Source organism: Pseudopipra pipra, chromosome 1, assembly GCF_036250125.1.
Source record: "Pseudopipra pipra isolate bDixPip1 chromosome 1, bDixPip1.hap1, whole genome shotgun sequence".
NCBI lineage: Eukaryota > Metazoa > Chordata > Aves > Passeriformes > Pipridae > Pseudopipra > Pseudopipra pipra.
This window is the reverse complement of record NC_087549.1, coordinates 5680397-5701000: the sequence shown is the minus strand read 5'-3', so window position 1 is coordinate 5701000 and position 20604 is coordinate 5680397. Positions and strand designations below refer to the sequence as shown.

The 20604-nt window shown below is 40.1% G+C and overlaps 1 protein-coding gene across 2 annotated transcripts in view; it reads right to left on the bottom strand.

The window, feature by feature from the left end:
* The window catches only part of FAM135B (family with sequence similarity 135 member B), a 207211-nt gene that overhangs the window by 21364 nt on the left and 165243 nt on the right, over nt 1-20604 (bottom strand). Inside the window, exons 8-14 of one of the 2 annotated variants that reach the window (XM_064644221.1) lie at nt 17660-17813; nt 14937-14986; nt 10228-10383; nt 8054-8127; nt 4152-4306; nt 1709-3082; nt 1033-1210 (exon numbers count right to left, since the gene is read on the bottom strand). In XM_064644221.1, the coding sequence (XP_064500291.1) occupies nt 1033-1210; nt 1709-3082; nt 4152-4306; nt 8054-8127; nt 10228-10383; nt 14937-14986; nt 17660-17813 (2141 nt within the window). Of the gene's footprint in view, nt 1-1032; nt 3083-4151; nt 4307-8053; nt 8128-10227; nt 10384-14936; nt 14987-17659; nt 17814-20604 lie in introns of both variants that reach the window. The other variant, XM_064644211.1, reaches the window with a different exon arrangement.

Genomic DNA, 20604 nt, shown 5'->3' with positions numbered 1-20604 from the left:
GACATAAAACTTCAAAGCTTGGGGACAGCTTAAGGCCACTTGATATAATTATAGAATCATTAAGGTTAGAAAAGACCTCTAAGATCAATGAGTTCAATAGTGAGCATTTACTTACATCAAGCCAACCAAATTTTAAGGGACATGAGAATGAAAAAACTAGCTTTTGGGCGATGGACGTGGACACATGCTTAAATGTTCTGTTTCACAAGAAGAAACAAATTTTGTGCTTAAATTAGGCAGGACTTACAGCATTGTGTATAAAACAAACCTCAAAATGCTTTCAAAAGAATAAAAAAAAAACAACCCTTGCCTTTCAAAGGAATGCACATGCAGACAGCCAACATTTTGGAGGACTGAATGGGCTGACAAATTCCAATGTTACTGTTGGCACTCAACACAGCAGAGACAGCAAAATATAATGGAAGCGTACATGTGGTAGCGTGCCAATCTGTTCAGTGGGCCCCTGGGACATCAAAGTCATGGTGTGGCACTTCTGCATTGGGCAATGAAGCCAGAAACAATAATAATTCCTCTTCTCCAGATATCCATGGTTCCCATTGTCCCCTTTTTCCAGTTTGAGAAGCTGAAACTGAGACCTACCAACCAATCTGTGCTCCCATTTCAGAGTTAAGCTAATGAGTGCAATTACTGAAGCAGAAGAGAAAAATAATCTATAGCAGATCTATAGTGTACTGACTGTCTGGGGTTGATATCAAGTATGGGTAGCCCTGATTTCATGAAGGAGGGTCAGATCTTAAAGATTATTTAGACACCAAAATCCCACTCCTTTTCATGAGAATTAAGGACCTGTTGTCTTTGACAATCTCGGTCTCTCTGTGTTTTCATCCTTCCTGTCTATTTAGATAATTCATTCTATACAAACCATTTGTCTATTTGGATTATTTATACTGAAATTCCTCAGGCAACTGTCTCAAGTGCAAGATTGCTGTGTGCTTAGTGTACAGGGTCCTGAACTTTGCAGGGGTCTCTTGGCATTACAGTTACATTAGTGAAGTAATAAGACATTCTTACTTCAGCATTCTTTCGTTCGTCTCTTCATCCACCTCATCAGAATTAGAAGAGACAACTCCGAAGGAGCCCAGGGGCTGGCGCGTGATAGGGATCACAGCCTGCTTTGCAGAGAAGCCGACCATGGCGGGGGTCTCTTTGAGCACGGAAGAGAAGGGAAGACACGTGGCTGTGCAAGAGACTGACAGGTTAACCACATCAGCAGCCTTTCTGCTTTCCAGGGCTACTCCCTCCGTCACTGCCAAAGGAAACCCGGTGCCGTTCACTACAAGTTTATGCTCTTGGCTGTTGGGTTCCTGAGGATGTTCAGCCTGGTAGGACCCTGCTGCAGGGTCTGCTGGGGCAGGTGAGTCATTGAGCTCTATTTCTTGTAACACCTGCATTTCTGCACACACTGCCGGGCTCTCATCAGCAAGAGAGCTGCCATACTCTCCTTGCAGTGAGTCAAATTCAGTGGAGGTCTCTGACGGAGCTGTAATGGGATAGCACAAATCTGGTACCACCTTTACACTTTGAGAGAAACTCTCCTCTCCTAAAATTCTGCTATTGGAGAAGCCCTGTTGTATTTTTAATTTGTCCAGCTTAAGTTTATCCTTTGGATCCTCAATGAATGTATCGAACTTATCTATATTTTGGTCCAAGTAATTACAAGCCCTTGGTGTTTTTAAGCTGCACTCACCATTGCTCTCCAGTGACTGGCTCTCAGAGACATTATCTTGGAGCTGCTTTGGACAAGGGGGTGGTCTTGCATTTTCCAAACTACAGCAAGTCTCTGGAAAACCTTTCTCCTCCTCCCCTTGTAACTCAGTGTTACTGCTACTGTGTTTGAGGGGGAGTTTGGGATGTTGTCTTGACTCTATTTGTCCACTTTCAGTGGTGATTTGACACTCAGAAGAGTCAATGATTAATTTCCCATCTTCACCCTCTGTTTCCATGCAGCTTTTTGGGTTTTGGTCTCCTGAGGTTGCCTCACCATGTTTGGATATATCCACCTCCTCCGTGGGCTCTTCTGGGCTACTGATCTGAGGAGCTGAGACAGATTTTGTCAGTTTGGTGAGCTCCACTTCCCGCTCCTCTTCCTCAAAAGGCAAAGAGCTGATGGATGTGAGCGATGCTTGGATCCCACTGGGCAAGCTGGTGTTGCTTTCCGTGTGTCCGCCCTCCAGGGAGTTCCGGTGGATGGCGTGCCTCCGGACCAAGGGGTGCAGGATCTCTCGATCACTGGGCAGCTCCAGCACCCGACTCCGAGCATCAGACCACGCCACTGAGCTTGGTTCACTTTCAATGCCTGAATCAGATATTATAGAGGAAGATCTTTTAATGACCCCTGTCATGAGGGTAAACTCTTCGCTCTCCTCACTTCGTTGCTCCTTTGTGAGCAATTTCGCTTCAAAGCAGTGTGAGGGCAAAGGTTTCAAAACAGGGAGATGAGCCTTGGTGTCAGAATCTTCTGGTTTTTGAAGACTGGTCAAATCATTCAGTGCAAGCTCAGATGAAGTGAAATTATTCTCAGGATGACCAGATTCATCTATTTCAGGTATTTCAGTCCTGTCTTCTGAGCCATCAGTTCCACATGCTCCACACTCATACTGACCACTGACAATTAACACAGGCTCACTTTTGTGAGAGTCCTTATTGCTAGGTTTTGTGTCTCCACAAGTAACATCTGCCCCAAGTCTATTATCTTTTAATAAAACTTCCTTGGGTGTTTCAAAGTCTCCTGACGTGTGTTCTGTATTGCCTGACTCTGAGTCAGAAACAGTTTCCCTTCTTGAAACAAAAATATTTTCAGATTTCCTTTGGCCTTCTTTGTTCGCTGTATATACCTGAGATGTGGAGTGCTGGTTTAAACCCTCAGCAGCACCTTCAGTACTGCTGTATAAGCATGAGGGATTCCTGTTTATCCTGTCATGTATTAGTGGAATACCTTTCCCAAAGTCTCCTTTCATTACTGCAGTGGCATCATTTGATGCACAGTCTTCATTTTCATTTATTACATCCATTTGAGTATTTGCAGGAACCTCAAAATCTGAGAAAACTTCCAAATTCTGATCTGAAAGAAAAAAAGAAAAAAAAAAAGATAGCAGTAGTACCTGTAAGAACACAATAAATTACACCAAAGTCATATGGGACTTTTAAAAGTGATTTTAAGGCCTAAAAAATTATCTTATATATATTTATATTATGTAAATTATACATACATTACAGGCAGATTATAATGCACATATCAGAGTGCATTTAACTAGAATTGTACTCACTGAACAGTTATTGTTAGGCCAAAGAAGACATTATCAATAAAATACATTTTCCTCATTTCAGTACAGCTGTACATAAACTCTTATTTTTTAAAGCACAGCTTAGTGAAATAAAGCTGATACTTCTTTGTATTCCTGTTGTCATTTGACATTGTTCACAGTATAGCTCTTACTTTTGAAGAAGTTTAATACTCAGTTTAACAGTTTAAATATCTATAATGAGCACTGTCAAAATTTAGGCAGTAGAATAACTGTGGAAGAGTGGAAATTTTGTACCACAGGTTATGTTCATTAGACTATGGTCACCTCTAATATTAATTCATATTGCTTCCTTGCTAGTCTTAATGGTTGAGTTAAAAGAAAAAATTACTAAAGTCGGAGGTTTTACTAAAAAATTAACATAGCTAAATAGCTTCTTAATTAAAAATTTTGATTTGGATAATCAAGAGCAAAATATTTTTGGAAGGCAATACTGCCTTTCAGGAAAGTGTTGGGCTTCACAATAAAATTGTGGTTTTTTGTTCTGAGATTTCTTACCACTAGATGTCACAGTGGGGATAACAGTCATAGTGTTTTTTCTTTAAATTTGTACTATAACAAAAATCCAAACAATGCAGTTTTCTTTCTAGATTTTGCCTCCAGCTCTTTTAAAAAAACAGCTTACTTTGAAGATGAAAAATATGAAGGAAATACTCTAGTTTTCTATTATGGAAAACAGAAGAATTCAGATGAATTACTTAGGGAGTCACACTCTCTTCCAAGATCACCAGCACAAGGGACGTGAGATGACTTATCTCCGGCTGGAACAGCAAAACTCCCTCAGTTCAAGCTGTCCCAGGAAGCTGCACCTTGTGGTGTTTCACTCACCTTTGCAAGGCATATCCATGTACCTGTCTTCAAAGATAACTGGGAGAGTGTTCCAGTCCCCGTCGATGTCGAGGCATTCTGCCGGCAGCGGGGGCATGCTGGTGAAATACTCCGAGTTACGAATTTCTGTAGAAATCTGTGCGTGGCTTTGGATCCTGGCAGTAAAGTACAAAACAAATTGAGGGTTTGAGTAGTTATTGTGCTGTCTCTCCATCACTCCTGCAAGCCCCAATATGAAGGCAGAGGACAGAGTCAATGTCCTTAAAGGGAGAGGGAAAATGCGTGATGGGAGATACCCAGCATTCCTAGGACAATTCGATCTCTCAGTAAGAAATAGTTGCAACTTGCACAATCCCTTATTGAAGACCTCAGCATTTTTGAAACTATTCCAGCTGCCACTGCCACAGGCTCCTGTTAGCTGCCATAAACCATTGCTGTCCTCCCAGGGGTCACAGTTGCTGGCTGGGACTGGATCACTCAGCTGTTTTCCCGGTCAGGAAAAAAGGTCTGTCACTCTGGCTAAAGTCAGGGTTTCAAAACCCAGATGCAGGAAGCAATAATCGAAAATTTGGTTGAGCAGTACAGGGAGGAACAAAGCCAAGGAGATTCATGGCAGGTCCTCTGTCTCACTTGTACCAGACCTCAGAGCACTGTGGTATCTCACACACATATGTATCTGGAAAAGCTAAGATGCCACTGTCTGTTGGCAGAGCTAGAGTTATAGAATCATGGAATGATTTGGGTTGGAAAGGACCTTAAAGATCAACCAGTTCCAACCCCCTTGACATGGACATGGACACCTTCCACTAGATCAGGTTGCTCAGGTTGGCCTTAAACAAGTCCAGAGACAGGGCATCCTGAACTTCTTTGAACAACTTATTTCAGTGCCTCACCACCTTCACACTAAAGAATTTCCTCCTCCTATCTAATCTAAACCTACTCTCTTTCAGTTGGAAGGCTCTTCCCCTTGTCCTATTCCTACATGCCCTTGTAAAAAGTCCCTCTTCAGCTTTCTTGTAGGTCCCTGTCTGTTTCTATCATTTGGGCCACACAAAATGCTACCAGGCTCTCATCAGTTAAAACTGGAACAGGAACGTGTGTTCAGCTATAGTAAATACAATAATTTTTAGTCCTGATGAGCTTTCTTATTTAAACATCTGTCCCCAAAAAAATGGGAACGCATCAAATACAAAGAAGGCGGCAACAAGCTTTTCATAGATGGTCAGCTGAAAGTAAGTCTGCACAGATCCCATAGGACAACACAGTGGCAATACTTCAGATTAACATCGGCAAAAGGCAGGTTATCATGTGGTAGTTAACTGTAAAAATGCACTTTACACATTATGAACCAAAACTGAAACAGCAGGTGTGGAATTCATACCAGAATGGAAGATTCCTATGTCCATGCACAAATAATTCATTCAGAGCAGCATATCAGCTCCAACTTCAGATCATAATTATTGTTATCTATCATTTTTTCTTACTTCTAGACAGGTAATTTTTTCCTCGGAGATAAACAAGTCATTGGTTGCTAAAACATGACTCAGATAGGAGCCTCAAACAGCCAACTGATCAGTCTTGCTGGCAGTAACACCTGGGTGTTTGGAGTTAACTCTTAGCACCATGATAACTTTTTCACTGACATGTTAATTAATAGAATCATAGAATGGTTTGGGTTGGAAGGGACCTTAAAGATCATCTAGTTCTAACCCCCTGCCACTGGCAGGAACACCAGACCAGGTTGCTCAGAGCCCCATCCAACCTTGAATGCTTCCAGGGATGAGGCATCCACAACTTCTGGCCTTGAACACTTCCAGGGATGAGGCATCCACAACTTCTCTAGTAACCTGTTCCAGTGCCTAAACATCCTCACAGGGAAGAATTTCTTCCTAATATCTAATTTGAAATTACTGTCCTTCATCTTAAAGCCATTACCCCGTCTGATTATTACATGCCCTTGTGAAAAAGATGAATAATTGTTATTAAAAGGAGTGAAGAAAAGCATTTTTGTCTGTAAATCGAGGGAGGATATACCACCTGACAGATGCCTCCACACTGGGCCATACCCAGCATACTGGAAATGGTGTGTCCTCTTCAGTCTAACCAGCCAAATGCTATCAGATACGTAGGTGCACGGCCTCACACAAACTCATAACAGTATAGGAGGCAAAAAACAGCTCTTGTGTAGTAAGAAAGAAGAAAGAACTGAGGGACTAAACTGTTACTGCTTGAGGTGGTTGTACAGGACCTGGCACACTGAGCACCGATCTCAGCTGGAGACTCTGTGAGTCCAATTAATACTCGCTACTGCCACCCACAACATTAATAATACTCTGACAGTTAAGACTGTTTTTCCAGCTCTATCATCTAGCAAATTCAAAAAGAAAACATGACTGCCACGAGGCCTGTATAGACTAAATTTGCTACACAGACCAATTTTTAATTTTTTTAACTATTTTACTTTTTTTTACTCAGTCTCCTTGATAATCATTAAGAAAAACACTATTTTTATATGTAGGAAATAGGTTAGTTCTGTGGCTGCCTGGAGAAATAAAAGCACTTCATGCAATTAGGCTTCCTCCTGTGCAGGGTTATGTTTGTTTGAATGGGGCCATGAGTGTCTGTGCCTTCACCCCAGGATCTTGACATGGGGATTTTCCTTGTACACAGCTCACTAAAATCCTGATGTGGGAGAACCAAGTGAAGCAGCTGGGCACCTGCAGCCCTGGTGCTGCTCTAACTTGGCAGAACAAGGTAGCCTGGTACCACTCACCCACTAATGAAGTCATGGCCCTTTCCATCGACACTGAATCAGCCTTAATGTCCCCGGTGACAGCTGTGAGAAAGCAATTTTCTTCTTTGCACTGGGTCAGAAGCAAATGGCTCACTTAAGGCTCATAATCATGACAGGACCTAATGTCATGGCCTTTAAACCCCTTCTGAAAGATGGGTTTGCACACTGGCAGTGCTATGGTCCCCCCATGGTGACAGGCTGTTTCAGCAGACAAATAGTCTGGACATTCCTCATTACTCAGAAATTCAAATCTGAGCATCTTTGAACTCTACCTTCAAGGGTCAGGTCCTGAGTATTGTCCACATGCTCCACTTGGGATCATTGGCTAAAACTAAAGGCAAAATTTGCCCAGGTGCAGGTTTAAAACTGGCTTTACATGTTCCCCTACTTGGTTGCAAGCAAGAAATGTCCAGTAGAGGGAAATACTTACATTACCAATGTTTTAGGGCATATTTTTATGAATGCAGCCCAGTTCAACATTTGTTTTTCTTGTCTGTTTTATATAGTTGGTTCTTCATCAATTCATTAACAGCCCTGAACTCATATCACACCCATGTTTTCTCCTGTTAATATAGTGGTATTCCCCATTCCTGCCCTCCACTGCTGCATCTACTGAACATCCACATCTTTGCATTGGCTGTTTAATGCTCCTGTCCACATTTAAATATCCTTTCTGCTATAGAAAATAGGGCTGGACTAAACACTAAAAGAAATCCATGACTGTCTACCCCAAAAATGTATTTTAGGGATCATAGAGAGAAAATCTGTAAATTTTAAGATTTGTTTCTACCCAGTAGTTCCCATTAAACTACCTGTGCTGGATCTGGTGCATTTGGTTCAGGAATTTAATTGAAGAAAGATATATATGTGTGTGTGTGTGTGTGTGTGTGTGTGTGTGTGTGTGAAGCTTGAAGTTAATTCTTTCTGGGTCCTGATCAGAGTCACTTACTTTTGAAACTCATTTCAATGGTTTTACAGTATGGAGCTAATTGTCTCAAACCAAACTCCTCCATATCCAGCAGAAAAAGACCTCAGTCTTGACTGTGAAATGTTTTAAAGTAAATTTTCAATCATTCCAGTGACAGGGGAGGGTTAATGGGTTACTTACAGGCCTTCCTGGAATGTGAGCACAGCAGGTTTCTGGTGCTCAGTGTAGAAGAAGGCTTCTGAGAACCTCCTCACCTGAGAGGGAGAGACACACAAGTTAAACAAAAGATCTGCTGAAAGATGCCAAGTACCGCAAGTCTAATAACAGAACAGTGACTGTCGGGACCAGATTCCTCAGCATGGTAGCATAATTCTGTTGACAGAAAAAAACAAAGAGTTCAATTCTGCTTCACTTCCCCAATCTGGAACAGAACAGGTGGTGCTGTTGCATATTTTGCTGTGAGGTAAGAAGTGTCCTTTGACAATAAATCAAAATTTGGTTATCTACATCTTCTACTACTTTTCTAAAAGTCGTGAAATTTACCATTTCCCCTCATATTCTTAAAGTGGGGAAGATTTCTTCCTTTCCAAATTATACAGCATTAGTGGAGCAACTAACTAAATTAGAACAATTGATTGTCTCTTCTATGGGAATATCTGCAGTGACTCACAGCGACTTTCAAACCACCAAGACAGCAAAGGAAGTCAAACATATCAGTCCAGAGGAGAATAAGCCCTATCATTGCACCTGCCTATGTCATGATACAAAATGAGAGCTCTTCAAACCCCTTCATGGGCATTAGATCTGTTCAGTGCTGGATAATCAATTACGAAAGAGCCATGGATCTGAAGTGGCTGGCAGAGCACAGAGTGTGAAATAAGCTATAAAAAACTCAGTGCTGTCATCTGCCCTGGAATAAGCTTTGAGTTTAAATGAATCAAGCATAATATGCAATCAAATGTACTGAGCTGTTAAACTGCAGCCCATACATTCTTAATAGTAATTGTAAAAGTGACCTCTGTTACAGTGACAGAAAATGGCAGAGAAAAACATATGTCACAGCATCTCAGCATCTCCCTAAACCCCAGCTGTGCTTTAACAAATGGCCTTTCTGAAAAAAAGGACTAGTATCCCTTAAAAAAACCTGTATCTTAATAGTAGGAATTTTCATCTAGGGCTCTCAAACTGTTTTCCAGAGGTGGAAAAGTATAATTAGACACAGTTTATATTGGAAGGAACAATTTATGTGGAGCATATAAGGGTATGTAATTTGACAAAGGCCAAGCAAGCAGTAGGCATCAGTTGAGGCTGGAAGAAACCACAGGCTGGGATTCACCTTGCTGGAGCTGGGAGCATACAGAGTTGGGTCCTTTGGCTGCAAGACACCCAGGTCCTCTCAAAGTCAAGGGAGACCTAGTCAGACTAACCAGGGGAGTCTCAGCATAAGGGACTCGTTCACCTCCTCCTGAATTTTATGCCACACTTTTGCAAGCTCAGCCATGCTCCTGGGGAGAGAAACTGGAGGTTTGTTCTGGTCACCCTGGAGAGTCAGCAGACCTCCAGTGACTTTGACAGGAGCAAAAATGTAATACTTCAATACTTCAATACTTCATTATATACTCCTAAAGCTAAGCAAGGTGAATCCCACCCTTTTCTCTAATGATTAGATCAGACTGAGTTCAGCTCAGGGGATGTGCTGAACTGATGTCTGGTCAATAACCAAGAACGTCCTAATGGAGGACAAAGCACTTGCTGAACTAATCAGACAAGCAGATCTGACAATATTAACTCAAATCACAAGTGCTTTTGTGCCTTCTTTATTACCAAGTACAAGAAGAAATTTCAACATCAGCAATATTAGTATTTTGTTGTGTGCACCTCACTGGAAGAAAGGCAAATAGCTATATATAAAAATATATATGTGACAAAGAGAAGAGAACAAATTTATATTCCTCATGGTAGTTTTGTGAAAGTAGTTGAGATAAAATCATATTTTTGGTTATTTGTCACTTTAATGTTTGTGGCTTCTAAAACAAATGTTTATGATTTATGGATATCTGACAAGTACAGGTGATATCTACCTCTTCCCACCCACCTCGTTTTCTATGTCTGATGCTGATGCTTGAAGTGCACTCATTTTAAATAGAATCCTAGGTTACACAAAGGCAACAGCATTCATTCCAGAAACTGAAATCTGTAATTTCAAATCCTGGGCTTCACCTCTTCACCTCTTGTCCTGCTTATCCCATTTCACATAAGTACTCATAGAGGCAGAATTGTATTGGAAATATACATTTAAATAAAGCATTAATGCCTGTTAGGTGATGACCATTACTGAACTTGCTTATCATTACCCTTAGCATGTGATGTTCCTGAGTCAGATAAGCTGTGACTTCTGGATGGAGCGTTGCCACCTCTAGGAACTGGGTCCACAGGGCCAGGAGGTGAGAACAAAGCCAGGCAAGGTCCTTGCTTATCTGTTCTGCTATCTTTTCCGGATTGCTCAACAGCTGGAGGAAAGAAAGGAAATTCTGACATCAAGACAGTGCTATGAAAAAGAATCAGTTCCTTTGTCGGATTAAGTCCTTTTAAGAACAACAGCAATAACAAAAATTCCTCTTGATTTAGAAGTAGTATTATTAAAGCTACCATTTTGAGTTATTTTACTCCAAATAAATCTGGTGACACTTTTTCTTTTACTCTTTAAAAGCCATATATTTTAGTGCAAAGTTTCTTAGTTACCCAGTTGGAGAGCAAGAAGTGAGAACAGACTCAGTCTTTGCAGACACTTTACTCAGATGTAGTAACCAGGGAAAAAAAAAATCAAAGAATGTGGGTTCCAAATTATCCACCAGATGGTGCTGGATGCTCTGAAATACTAAACCATGGCCCGGTTCTCTTAGCAAAAGGAGCCCTCTCAACCATGTCACATTAGGATATCAGATGGGCAGCTGGAGAGGAAATGAACAACAAACCCAAACCCAAACCACTGTGTCCTCAACACATGATGAAAACAGACATCTCAAGAGTCTGCTGTTGCTTCTCTCTCACACTAACACATGTTGGGACCCTGAGTGCCCTCCAGCTCTGGGCTGCAATTCTGTGCTAAAGCTTTGCAGTGAGAAAGCTCATGCTGGCAGCAAAGTCTCTGCACATCAGGCTTCCTGTTTCACTATTTTATAGAATCACAGAGTCATAGAATGGGTTTGGTTAAAGATCATCTCCTTCCAACCCTCCTGCTGAGTGTAGGGACACCTTCCACTAGACCAGGTTGCTCAGAGCCTCAGCAAACCTGGCCTTGAGCACTTCCAGGGATGAGGCATCCAGAACTTCTCTGGGCAACTTGTGCTAGTGTCTCACCACTCTCACAGTAAAGAATTTCTACCTAATGTCTAATCTAAACCTGCCCTCTGTCAGTTTACTGTCATATTCCCTTGTCCTATCACTACATACCACTGTAAAAAGTCCCTCTCCAGCTCTTTTGCAACCTTTTTAGTTACGGGAAGGTGCTAAAAGGTCTCCCGGGAGTTTACTCTTCCCTAGGCCCAAAAACCCCAACTCTCTCAATTTGTGTTTATAATTGTTAATGTAAGGAGAGACAGAAATTGCATTTTATCTCCATGTTTTGGCACAGAGAGAACAGATCTGAGCCTTCATCTATTCCCAGGGTCCCTACATGTTTCCATGAAACCATTAATAACACCAGAAATATTCCAGAAATAATACCAAATATCACAATCGGCTCTTCACCAGGTCTTTCTTTCAGTTAGAACTGCAATCCAGCTGAAACCCTGCTTATTTCTCACATTTTATTTTACAGATAGTTTTCAGATTTATGACACTGAAAACTAAGCCACAAAAAAACAAATTGTCTGCGTGTGAGAAAAGCAGAGAAAATTTGTGTGTTGATAACACAGATGTTGTCATTATGTTTATATTGTCTGGATGCTATTCTATTTTAAAAACTAGTCCAAAATGGCATAATCTCATTCCGGTACCAGAAAAATCAGGGAGATACTGGGAAACAAAAAATTCTGCCCAAACGTTTCCATTTGCAGAGTTAGGGAACTACTTTTATTTATGGCACCCAATTTTATATGCTGTGATTCATTGTTAATTTTTAATTTTTTTAAGCCACTTTCTTACATCATAAACTGAAATCTCAGTCTTCAAGGAAGATACATTATTAATGCAAGTCATTTTAGGAATAGTTTTGTGATGGCTATTTTTCAAGTTTATTGGTTCTTAAACTTTTGAATGTATCAGAGAGGAAGGAAGGAAGGAAGGAAGGAAGGAAGGAAGGAAGGAAGGAAGGAAGGAAGGAAGGAAGGAAGGAAGGAAGGAAGGAAGGAAGGAAGGAAGGAAGGAAGGAAGGAAGGAAGGAAGGAAGGAAGGAAGGAAGGAAGGAAGGAAGGAAGGAAGGAAGGAAGGAAGGAAGGAAGGAAGGAAGGAAGGAAGGAAGGAAAAGACAATGCCTGTTTCTGTTCCCATGGGAGTTAGGTGCTGAAAAAATCTCCGGAGCAGTTAATTAGGGGTGAGATAAGAAAGGGTTTATTATGCCAAGGCAAAGATGTTACAAGACGCGCGCAGGCCCTGCCTGAGATGTTACATTTTATAATATCATCCATCCAATCCCAGATGTGTCCACCCTGTGGCCTTTACTCTGGACCGCCCCGGGTCCATCCCCTGAAAATGGGTCTGGGGTGTGTTTCGGGACCCTCTGTTCATCCCATCTTCATCTTCATCAGAGCACAAAGGGTACATAGTCACCCAGTTTTTGACCATGTTCTGTGGTTTAGGCCAAGATACAAGCATTCTCCAAACAATCTGTGCCTTGCCTTGACAAAAGACTAAACATTTCTGCTGCATTCGGGGATAGGAGTGATATAGGGAGCATAGAATGGGGTAAGAGGGTTAAGGAATGTGTAACCAAGGGTGCTAGAGGGAAAGGGACAAGAGAGGGAGTCAGGGATGCTGCTTTTAGAATCTACTTCCACTACTTATAAAACTTACAAGTATTAGAAAAATAAAAAAAAAACGTTAGGGGCTTAAGGCATCATTCTACTGCAGTGCTACACACAGGTCAAACCCCAGGGACTCAGTTTCTCAGACTAAAATCCAGCAATTAAAAAGATCACCAGCTGTGACTTACTCCATCCACACACCTGCTGTCAGTCTGTGCCCTGTGCTGCATCTTTCAAAACCCACACTGGTGGACACTCTGGTTTTAACAATGCTGTCACACAAAACAAATTAACAGGGCTTTTTGAGGAGTTATTTTTCCTTGTTTGTTTATAAATCAATCACACAATTGAAAAACTATTTCCCTTCCACTTTCTCCTGCATTGAGTATCTGCTGTGCTCTTGAGTTGAATACAAAGTCATGGCAGGTTAAACTCACTTTTTTTTCTTCTTCCTTTTTTTTTTTTTTTAATTTAATTTTAAAAATGGACCTGGCTCTGGTAACACAGTGGTAATGGGAGACTAACCCCACAGGCTTCTCTCTGTATGGGTTCTAATAGCTTTTTCTTCCTTTATAAATGACTGTTTTTCTTATGTTCTGCTGAAAAAAAAAGAAATGGTTTCAGTTCACATATCCCTAGAGGCAAAATACTGGGAGAGCTTTGCAATACTAATCTGTACAGCATTGACACATGCATTGACACTGCAGTGATGGTCAGGGCTGCACCTATGTCCTACCAATATTGTGCAAGGTCTCAACCTCTGTATCAAGTCCCTTCATACTCACTGTCTTTATAATCAAATAGATACATAGAAATCTGTCATCCTATGATTCTAAGGCAAAACAATTTCCAGCATACAGGAAAACCTATAGAACCGGCTGTTCTGGCTATTTTGTTTCCCTATCTGTTGCCACACTGTCCTCATCAGATTTCAAGCACCAGTCAAAGCAGACTGGTTTTATTAATATTGCCATGCAAAACAAGTCAATAAGATCTCAGGAAGAAAAAATGCACAGGAAGTAGAAAATACAGAGAAATTAATGATGCCATTTTCTGATGTATACCAAGCCAAACTGGACTTTCACAGACTCATAGAAAATCAGTCCAAAGGAGACTCTAGATTGTGTTGTCTGTCCTATATTCTTACAGCTTCTAAATCTAGTAAAGTTGAGCCCAATAACTTAGGTTTTTCTAAATCAATTTTATATGAAATGAGATTTCTTGAAAAGTATCCAAGTTAGGACTTAAAACTAATAAATTTTTAATTTCAAACAGTTTTTAATTCATGGGTGACAAACATTACCCCACATTTTGTAACAGGAGGTAAATGGACTTCCTGTTAGGTTTGGACTCATCTTCCTCCTTCGTTATCAAATTCAGTTCCCTGGGAAAGTGGTGGAGTTATCAAAACTGGAATTGTTCAAAAAATGAGTAGATGTGGCACTCTGCGATATGGTTTACTGGGCATGGTGATATTTGGTCAGAGGTTGAACTTGATGATCTTGGAGGTTTTTCCTAATCTTAATGATTCTATGGTTCTATGATAAATAAAATCTATTAAATGTCTGATTCTAAAACACTTTTTCCAGTGATCAGCTTGTGCTTGCATTCCTCCCTGTCACCCTTGATGACTTGTCTATGTCTCACTTGAAATAAACTTGGCAGAAAGCAAGTTCAAGAGAGTAGTTCAGTCACTTCTGTGCCAAAATAACTTTTTTCCTCCCATGAGCCTTCTTGCACTTTTAGGTATTTTTATTTGAAAAGATATGGTTGTACAACCTGCCAAGGCATCTTTTCTCCTGTCAGCAGAAAAGCTGTAATTGCAACCTACCCCAAATAATTTTTTTCTTCATACTGATACTCAGGACTAGGCTCACTGAAGGATGTTAGAGTAATCCAGCTGGTGACTTCTTAAAAGTGACAGGAACACCTTGTACGTGACTAATCAAAATGATGTGAAATAATTGGTGGAAGAGAAACAAACTTTCTAATGGCACCAAACTTCCTTTCTCCCAGCTTTGATATGTGAGTGGCCTGTCTCAGTGCACTTGAAAAATGGACCTGAAAAACCTATGAGCAGATTCTGCTGAAGAAAATACCTGCAGCTCCATACAAAGATGGGACAACGTCTCTTCCACAGATAGCTCCTCTGGGGAAAAAACACAAAGAAAGAGATCAGGTTTGAGAACAGCAGACGTGAAATGTTAATGCTCTGGTGTTTATTTATGTGAGGTCAATTTATGGCCTCATGTTTATTCATGAGGTCAATTGTCACTTGCCTGACAGGCAAGTTCCTATTTGGACGTGGGCACTCCACAAACCACCTTGTACTGATGCAGGTGCAACTTCTGCTCATGAAACCTAGACCACTAGACGAGTAGAAGTTGTTGTTCTGAAGACAAAGACAACCGAATCTGTCTCTTTTGGCTTTTCACTGCCTACTCTCTCTTTTGCTAGGAGTTTTCTTACTAGCCTTTGGTATTTATGACCAACTGCAGAACTGAATGCAAAGTCTGAGCAAATGACGTGCAAAAAGTGGTGATTCCTGGTATGTTACAAAGGACTGTGTAGCGATACCAGATGCCTGACTAGTAAAAGATTGGGCATCTCTGCACTGCCTTGGGAAGTTTGAAGCACCTCATTACTACATCAAGGAGCAGTGTTTTGATGCAGTCCTGAGAGAATCCAGCACAGGGACACTCCACTTTAAATTCACCGTGGACTATAAGGCAAAGGAGGACATCAATCAACTCTGTAACTTTGGCAGCTTGATTTTGCAATGCGGAACTTTCTAATAGTATCCGTGAAAAAACAAAGCAGGAACAAGGCAGAACAACTAACAAGCCAATCCCCTGCCCAGTCCCCAAATGATTCTTCTCAAATAGTACTAATAAATGGGAAAGGACAGGCCAAGATCAGAGCACCTTGAAAAGACCTAATCTTAGCTGGTAAAATTTAGGAAATAATTGTTACCATTTTTAATGTCTAAACTAAGATATTATTTTTTTAATATACTACTCAGGGAGCTAGGAAAAAAATAATTAAGGAAGTGTGTAGAGATTTATAGTCTTGGATTTGTCTTAAACTTCTGTAGAAACCTATGATGAGATTATTCTGACCAATACAGCAGTTACAGCTGAGTCATTTACATTTTTCCCCTAGTCAGTGGATAAATATAGCAATTACAAGGTGCATTTCATGCCATCCCAAAAGTAGAAAGCATTACCTATCTTAGATAACATATTTTTAAATGGGCCTATTTCACCCCAATAGTTGCAAGGAGACAGATATAAAAATTTGATTTATGTTCATCTCTCTGCATGAATCTTACACCCCATGATTTTATTGAGTTTTTCAACAGGTGTCAGAAGATCAGCCTTAAAATCAAATCTTCAGTAGGTTTTCAGACTGTGAATAAAATGATACAAATAGCACTCAGCTCAAGAGGCTAAAAAGGGTATTTGCATTTAGCAAATTTCCATGTGTTGCAAGAAGTACATTTGCAAATGCAGTGCCTGCCTCAGTACCAGCAATCATTTGAAATCCAAGCAAATTTTATTTAGAAAACCTGTCTGTGCTCTAGGGCAGTTCTGGAGTTGTGGTCAAGCAACGAAACATAACTCTTACATCTCCCAACCTATAGCCCTGCCTGAGTGAGCCACAAATCTTTTATTATATGTGCCTGATAATCCAGATGCATGAAGCAGGAGTTTTGTTTCATGTTGTATTCTGTCTGAGAGCTCATAAATTCCAAATTAAAATACTGTAATTTTTTTCCTCTCGTAGCTGGATTGAGTAACACATTATGTGCTCTTACCACCCTATCTATGACTTTTATGCTACCTTGAAGGGAAATATACGTTGGGAAACAAGACATGGAGTGATAAATAGGAGCTATCAAGTCCATAAGTGTGTGAAGCATAATGTATTGTGTTTGATGGTTCTTGTATACAAGCACTATACTGGAAAATGCATTTTACTCCCTTTTAAAACCTGCTGGCCAATGTAATTGACCCTCCTAATGTAATTATCTCTGCAACATAACAAACTGATAATTCAAAACCTGCACACAGAAACACAACGGCTCAAAAATGCAGATGTGAAATTATGGGTCACAGTTCTTGAATTCAAAGAAACAGGTGGGAGAGCAGGAATGAGTCAGGAACGTCTCTCATTTGCATAGGAGCTCATGCTGTCATTACAAAGATGACTAAACACAAATTGCAGAGCTCCAGGCAGCAAATCCAGCCAGCATTTTCACATTGGACCTAACAGGCCTGACCAGCCAAAAAAATCTTCTGCCAAAACCAGAAAATCTATTAAATAATTGAATTAGGAAGCAAATCAGAATAATTTTGAAGAGCAAGATGTAATTGGCAGGGGAGAAATACATTGTGAATTATAAAGAAAAGAATATTATTCAAAACCACTCATATCACCTTTCAGATTTTTCTTTTCAATTTTAAAAAAATGTTTACTCAGGAAAAAAATTATGTTAAAGTCTTCCCTAGATTTCATGGACATTCAGAACTGGAATTTCCACTTTTCAAAATGTAACTGAGGCCAAAAATCACTGAAAGGCAAGTATTTTGAGAAATTTATCAAAATATTTTCTCCCTCTACATATTAGGCCACATCCTATAAAAGGATCCATCTAAGCTGAGGATTTATTTTGACAGTGTGCCAAAATAAATACTAATCAGAAAATAGAGATGAAAATCCTTTTCATTCTCTAAACAACCCAAGAATTTTGGTACTGAAATGCATGTTGATAATGCAGCACTGTAAAATATTCAGTGATTTTAAATGTCTGTTCACTTACCCAACTTCAGCTGTGGTAAATCAGGAACCTCATTCATTATGAGGGTGTAGTACGTGTGAAGTCCTCTTTGAGCATTCAGGAGCAGAAGACAGAGGTCCTTATGCCATTTGTATGCATGCTGCATGCAGTTTTCAGATGGGACATAAAAGCTGCCCTGTGAAGCAAAAATATCAAGAAAATAAAATACAGAGATTAAAATTCATGGTCTCAACTCGTGCTAGAGGTTTTCACAAAACCCCAGTTATGGAGAGCCTTTCATTTCTTTTTACAAGGGTGTATAGTGATAGGACAAGGGCTTTAAATTAAAAGATATTGGATATTAGGAAGAAACTATTTACTATGAAGGTGTTGAGGGACTGAAACAGGTTACCCAGAGAAGTTGCGGCTGCCCCATCCCTGAAGTGTTCACAGCCAGGGTGGATGGGGCTTGAAGCAACCTGGCCCATGTCAGGGGGGTTGGAACTAGATAGTCTTTAAGGTCCCTTCCAACCATTCTGATTCTGTGGTTCTATGGTTCTAGTAAAGCAGATGGCCACAAAGAGAGATTTTAACCATCCCAACCTCCCAGTCACCTAACTAACTAGATGTGTAATCCAATAGTATCTAATTCCACACATTCATTTTGCCCAAACCATAACAAAACTATTAGGTCCCAGTAATGTTGCCACATGAAAAGACCCTCAGAGCAAACAGTCCAACAGAGAAATCTATCTCTGTCCATCACACACGTCCCACTGTGGAGCCAATGTCTCTCCTCATAACACACCCTCTCTGGCAGAGGAGAAGGGGTGGAAAGGACTATGAAGTTGGTTGCATTCACTTTCCTATTCCATCATATCCTCTTATCCCCTCCTGCAAAGGTTATAGCTTGATGGTATAATGGTTTGCTTTGTTATGTGTATTAGTGAAAAAAAAAATGCAGATGGCATTGCCATCCTGTCAACAAATATGAGCCATTCCTTACTACAGGATCAATGTCTGTATCAGTATATCTCTTGTGGGAAGATGCAACTGGACAGATCACAGCATGTTATCACAAACATTTCCCAAACAACACACTTATCCTTAGAACATAATATGAGTTTGCATTAGGGCACCATAAATCAGAAGTTCTAACTACTGTCAAAAAATTCTTATTCTTGTATAAATTACTCATATTTGAAATTTGTAGTGTTTAGATTTAAAGTAAAACAACTTATTAATCCATGGGTTTGTGAAACATGAACAATTTGAAATTTAGACCACTGCTTGTCACTTGGTGGGGTGAGAATACAATTCTTACATGACAGCTAGGTGTTGACTGCCTTTTTGGACAGTCCAAATATCTGTGCATCTCCAGGAGCAACAGAGAAGCTTCACCAACCACATACTGATGCAGGTCCTGCAATTTTCTCCTTTTGACTTGCCTAAAACCTATAGTTCTAACCTCTTAGCTTGAGCTGGGATGTTCTCCTGAGCTTTCTCACTTAAATCTTCAAGAAGTTAATTAGCATTCTGTGGTAGACACAAAGGGAACTGCTCATCTAGACCCACAGAGAGATGGTTGATAATAATTTATGGAATCGGTTGTTTTTCAAAGGTTTCAAAACTTCCAACCTCAGCATAAATATTTTTTACTCTCACCACAGATTATAGAAAAGGGGAGCATAAAGAAATGATGCTTCTATTGAAACAATAGAAAATTGGAAGTGAATTGATGTACAATGTCATAAAAATATGCCCTCTTTTACAATTCATTGCTGATTTTTTTTTAGGTTTAAGTTAATCTGGCATTTAAATGCTACACTGATGAACAGAAGGAAGAATGTGAGCTAATTTCATAGTTTGTATCAATGGTATAGCATGGTGTTATGCATGACTACATTTTAATAGGTCTATTTTCAGCCTTTCTTGGCATAGACTATAGTTGCAAACTAAAAATAAAAAGTAATAGGAAAATGCACCTGCAGGTGGGCTCAAAAATTATGTGAACTAAAGATGTTTAAAATCTTACTCAATTAGTTCAGTTTTGAGTTCTTTAGTGTTTGTCTGCTTCTCTCATGGTACTTTATCAAATTTATCCTTAGCTGAATTGATTAAAATTCTGAGAGACCAGATACTTCAAATTATTGAAACACAGGGAGAGTATTGCAACAATTTACTTAGTGGCAAAACATAGAAGGAAACACTATTAAAAAAAAGAAGAAGAAAAACAAAACAATAAAACCAGTCCATTGGGCATTCTATATTAGCAGCACAACTTGGTCATTATTGTAGAAATTTAGAATAGTTTAAGTGGGGACCTTTGGAGATTACCTCGTCCAACCGCTTACTTAAAAGAGGTCTAATCAGATCAAGCTGCTTAGTGTTGGGTCCTGCTGAGTCTTGAACATCTCTGAAGAGATGAATTCTACTCCCTCTTTGGCAATGTGTCCCAGGGTTTTACCATCTTCACAGTTTGTTTTTTTTTTTTTTTTTCTGATATGAATTCAGAATTTCCCAGGTTTCACCTTGTGTGTGTGTAGCCTCTCGTCCCATTCACCATCAAGAAGATGTGGCTTCATCTTCTCTTTGTTTGTTAATCAAGGTAGTTGCAAATGACAGTAACTTCCCCCCCACCCCGAGTCTTCTCTTCTCTGGACTTAACAAGACCAGGTTTCTTGGCCTGTCCTTGTATGTCCTTGTACCTTGTGTGCTCCTGTCCCTGAACATGTTGGTGCCTTTTGCAGGACTGGCTCCAATAAAACCATACATCTCTTGTACTGAGGAGAACAGGATCACAGACATGTCTCTCCATTTCTGAGGACAGGAGAAGGATTGTCTCCCTCAAACTGCTGGAACTGCTTACAGGGTTGCTTTTTTTTGGCAGCACTGTTGCCTACATCAGAGAAATGTATCTGCTTTTGTTGAGAATGACCTCAAATTTTACTTTCTCTTTTGTAGCCTCACGAATGGGAATTTACCTG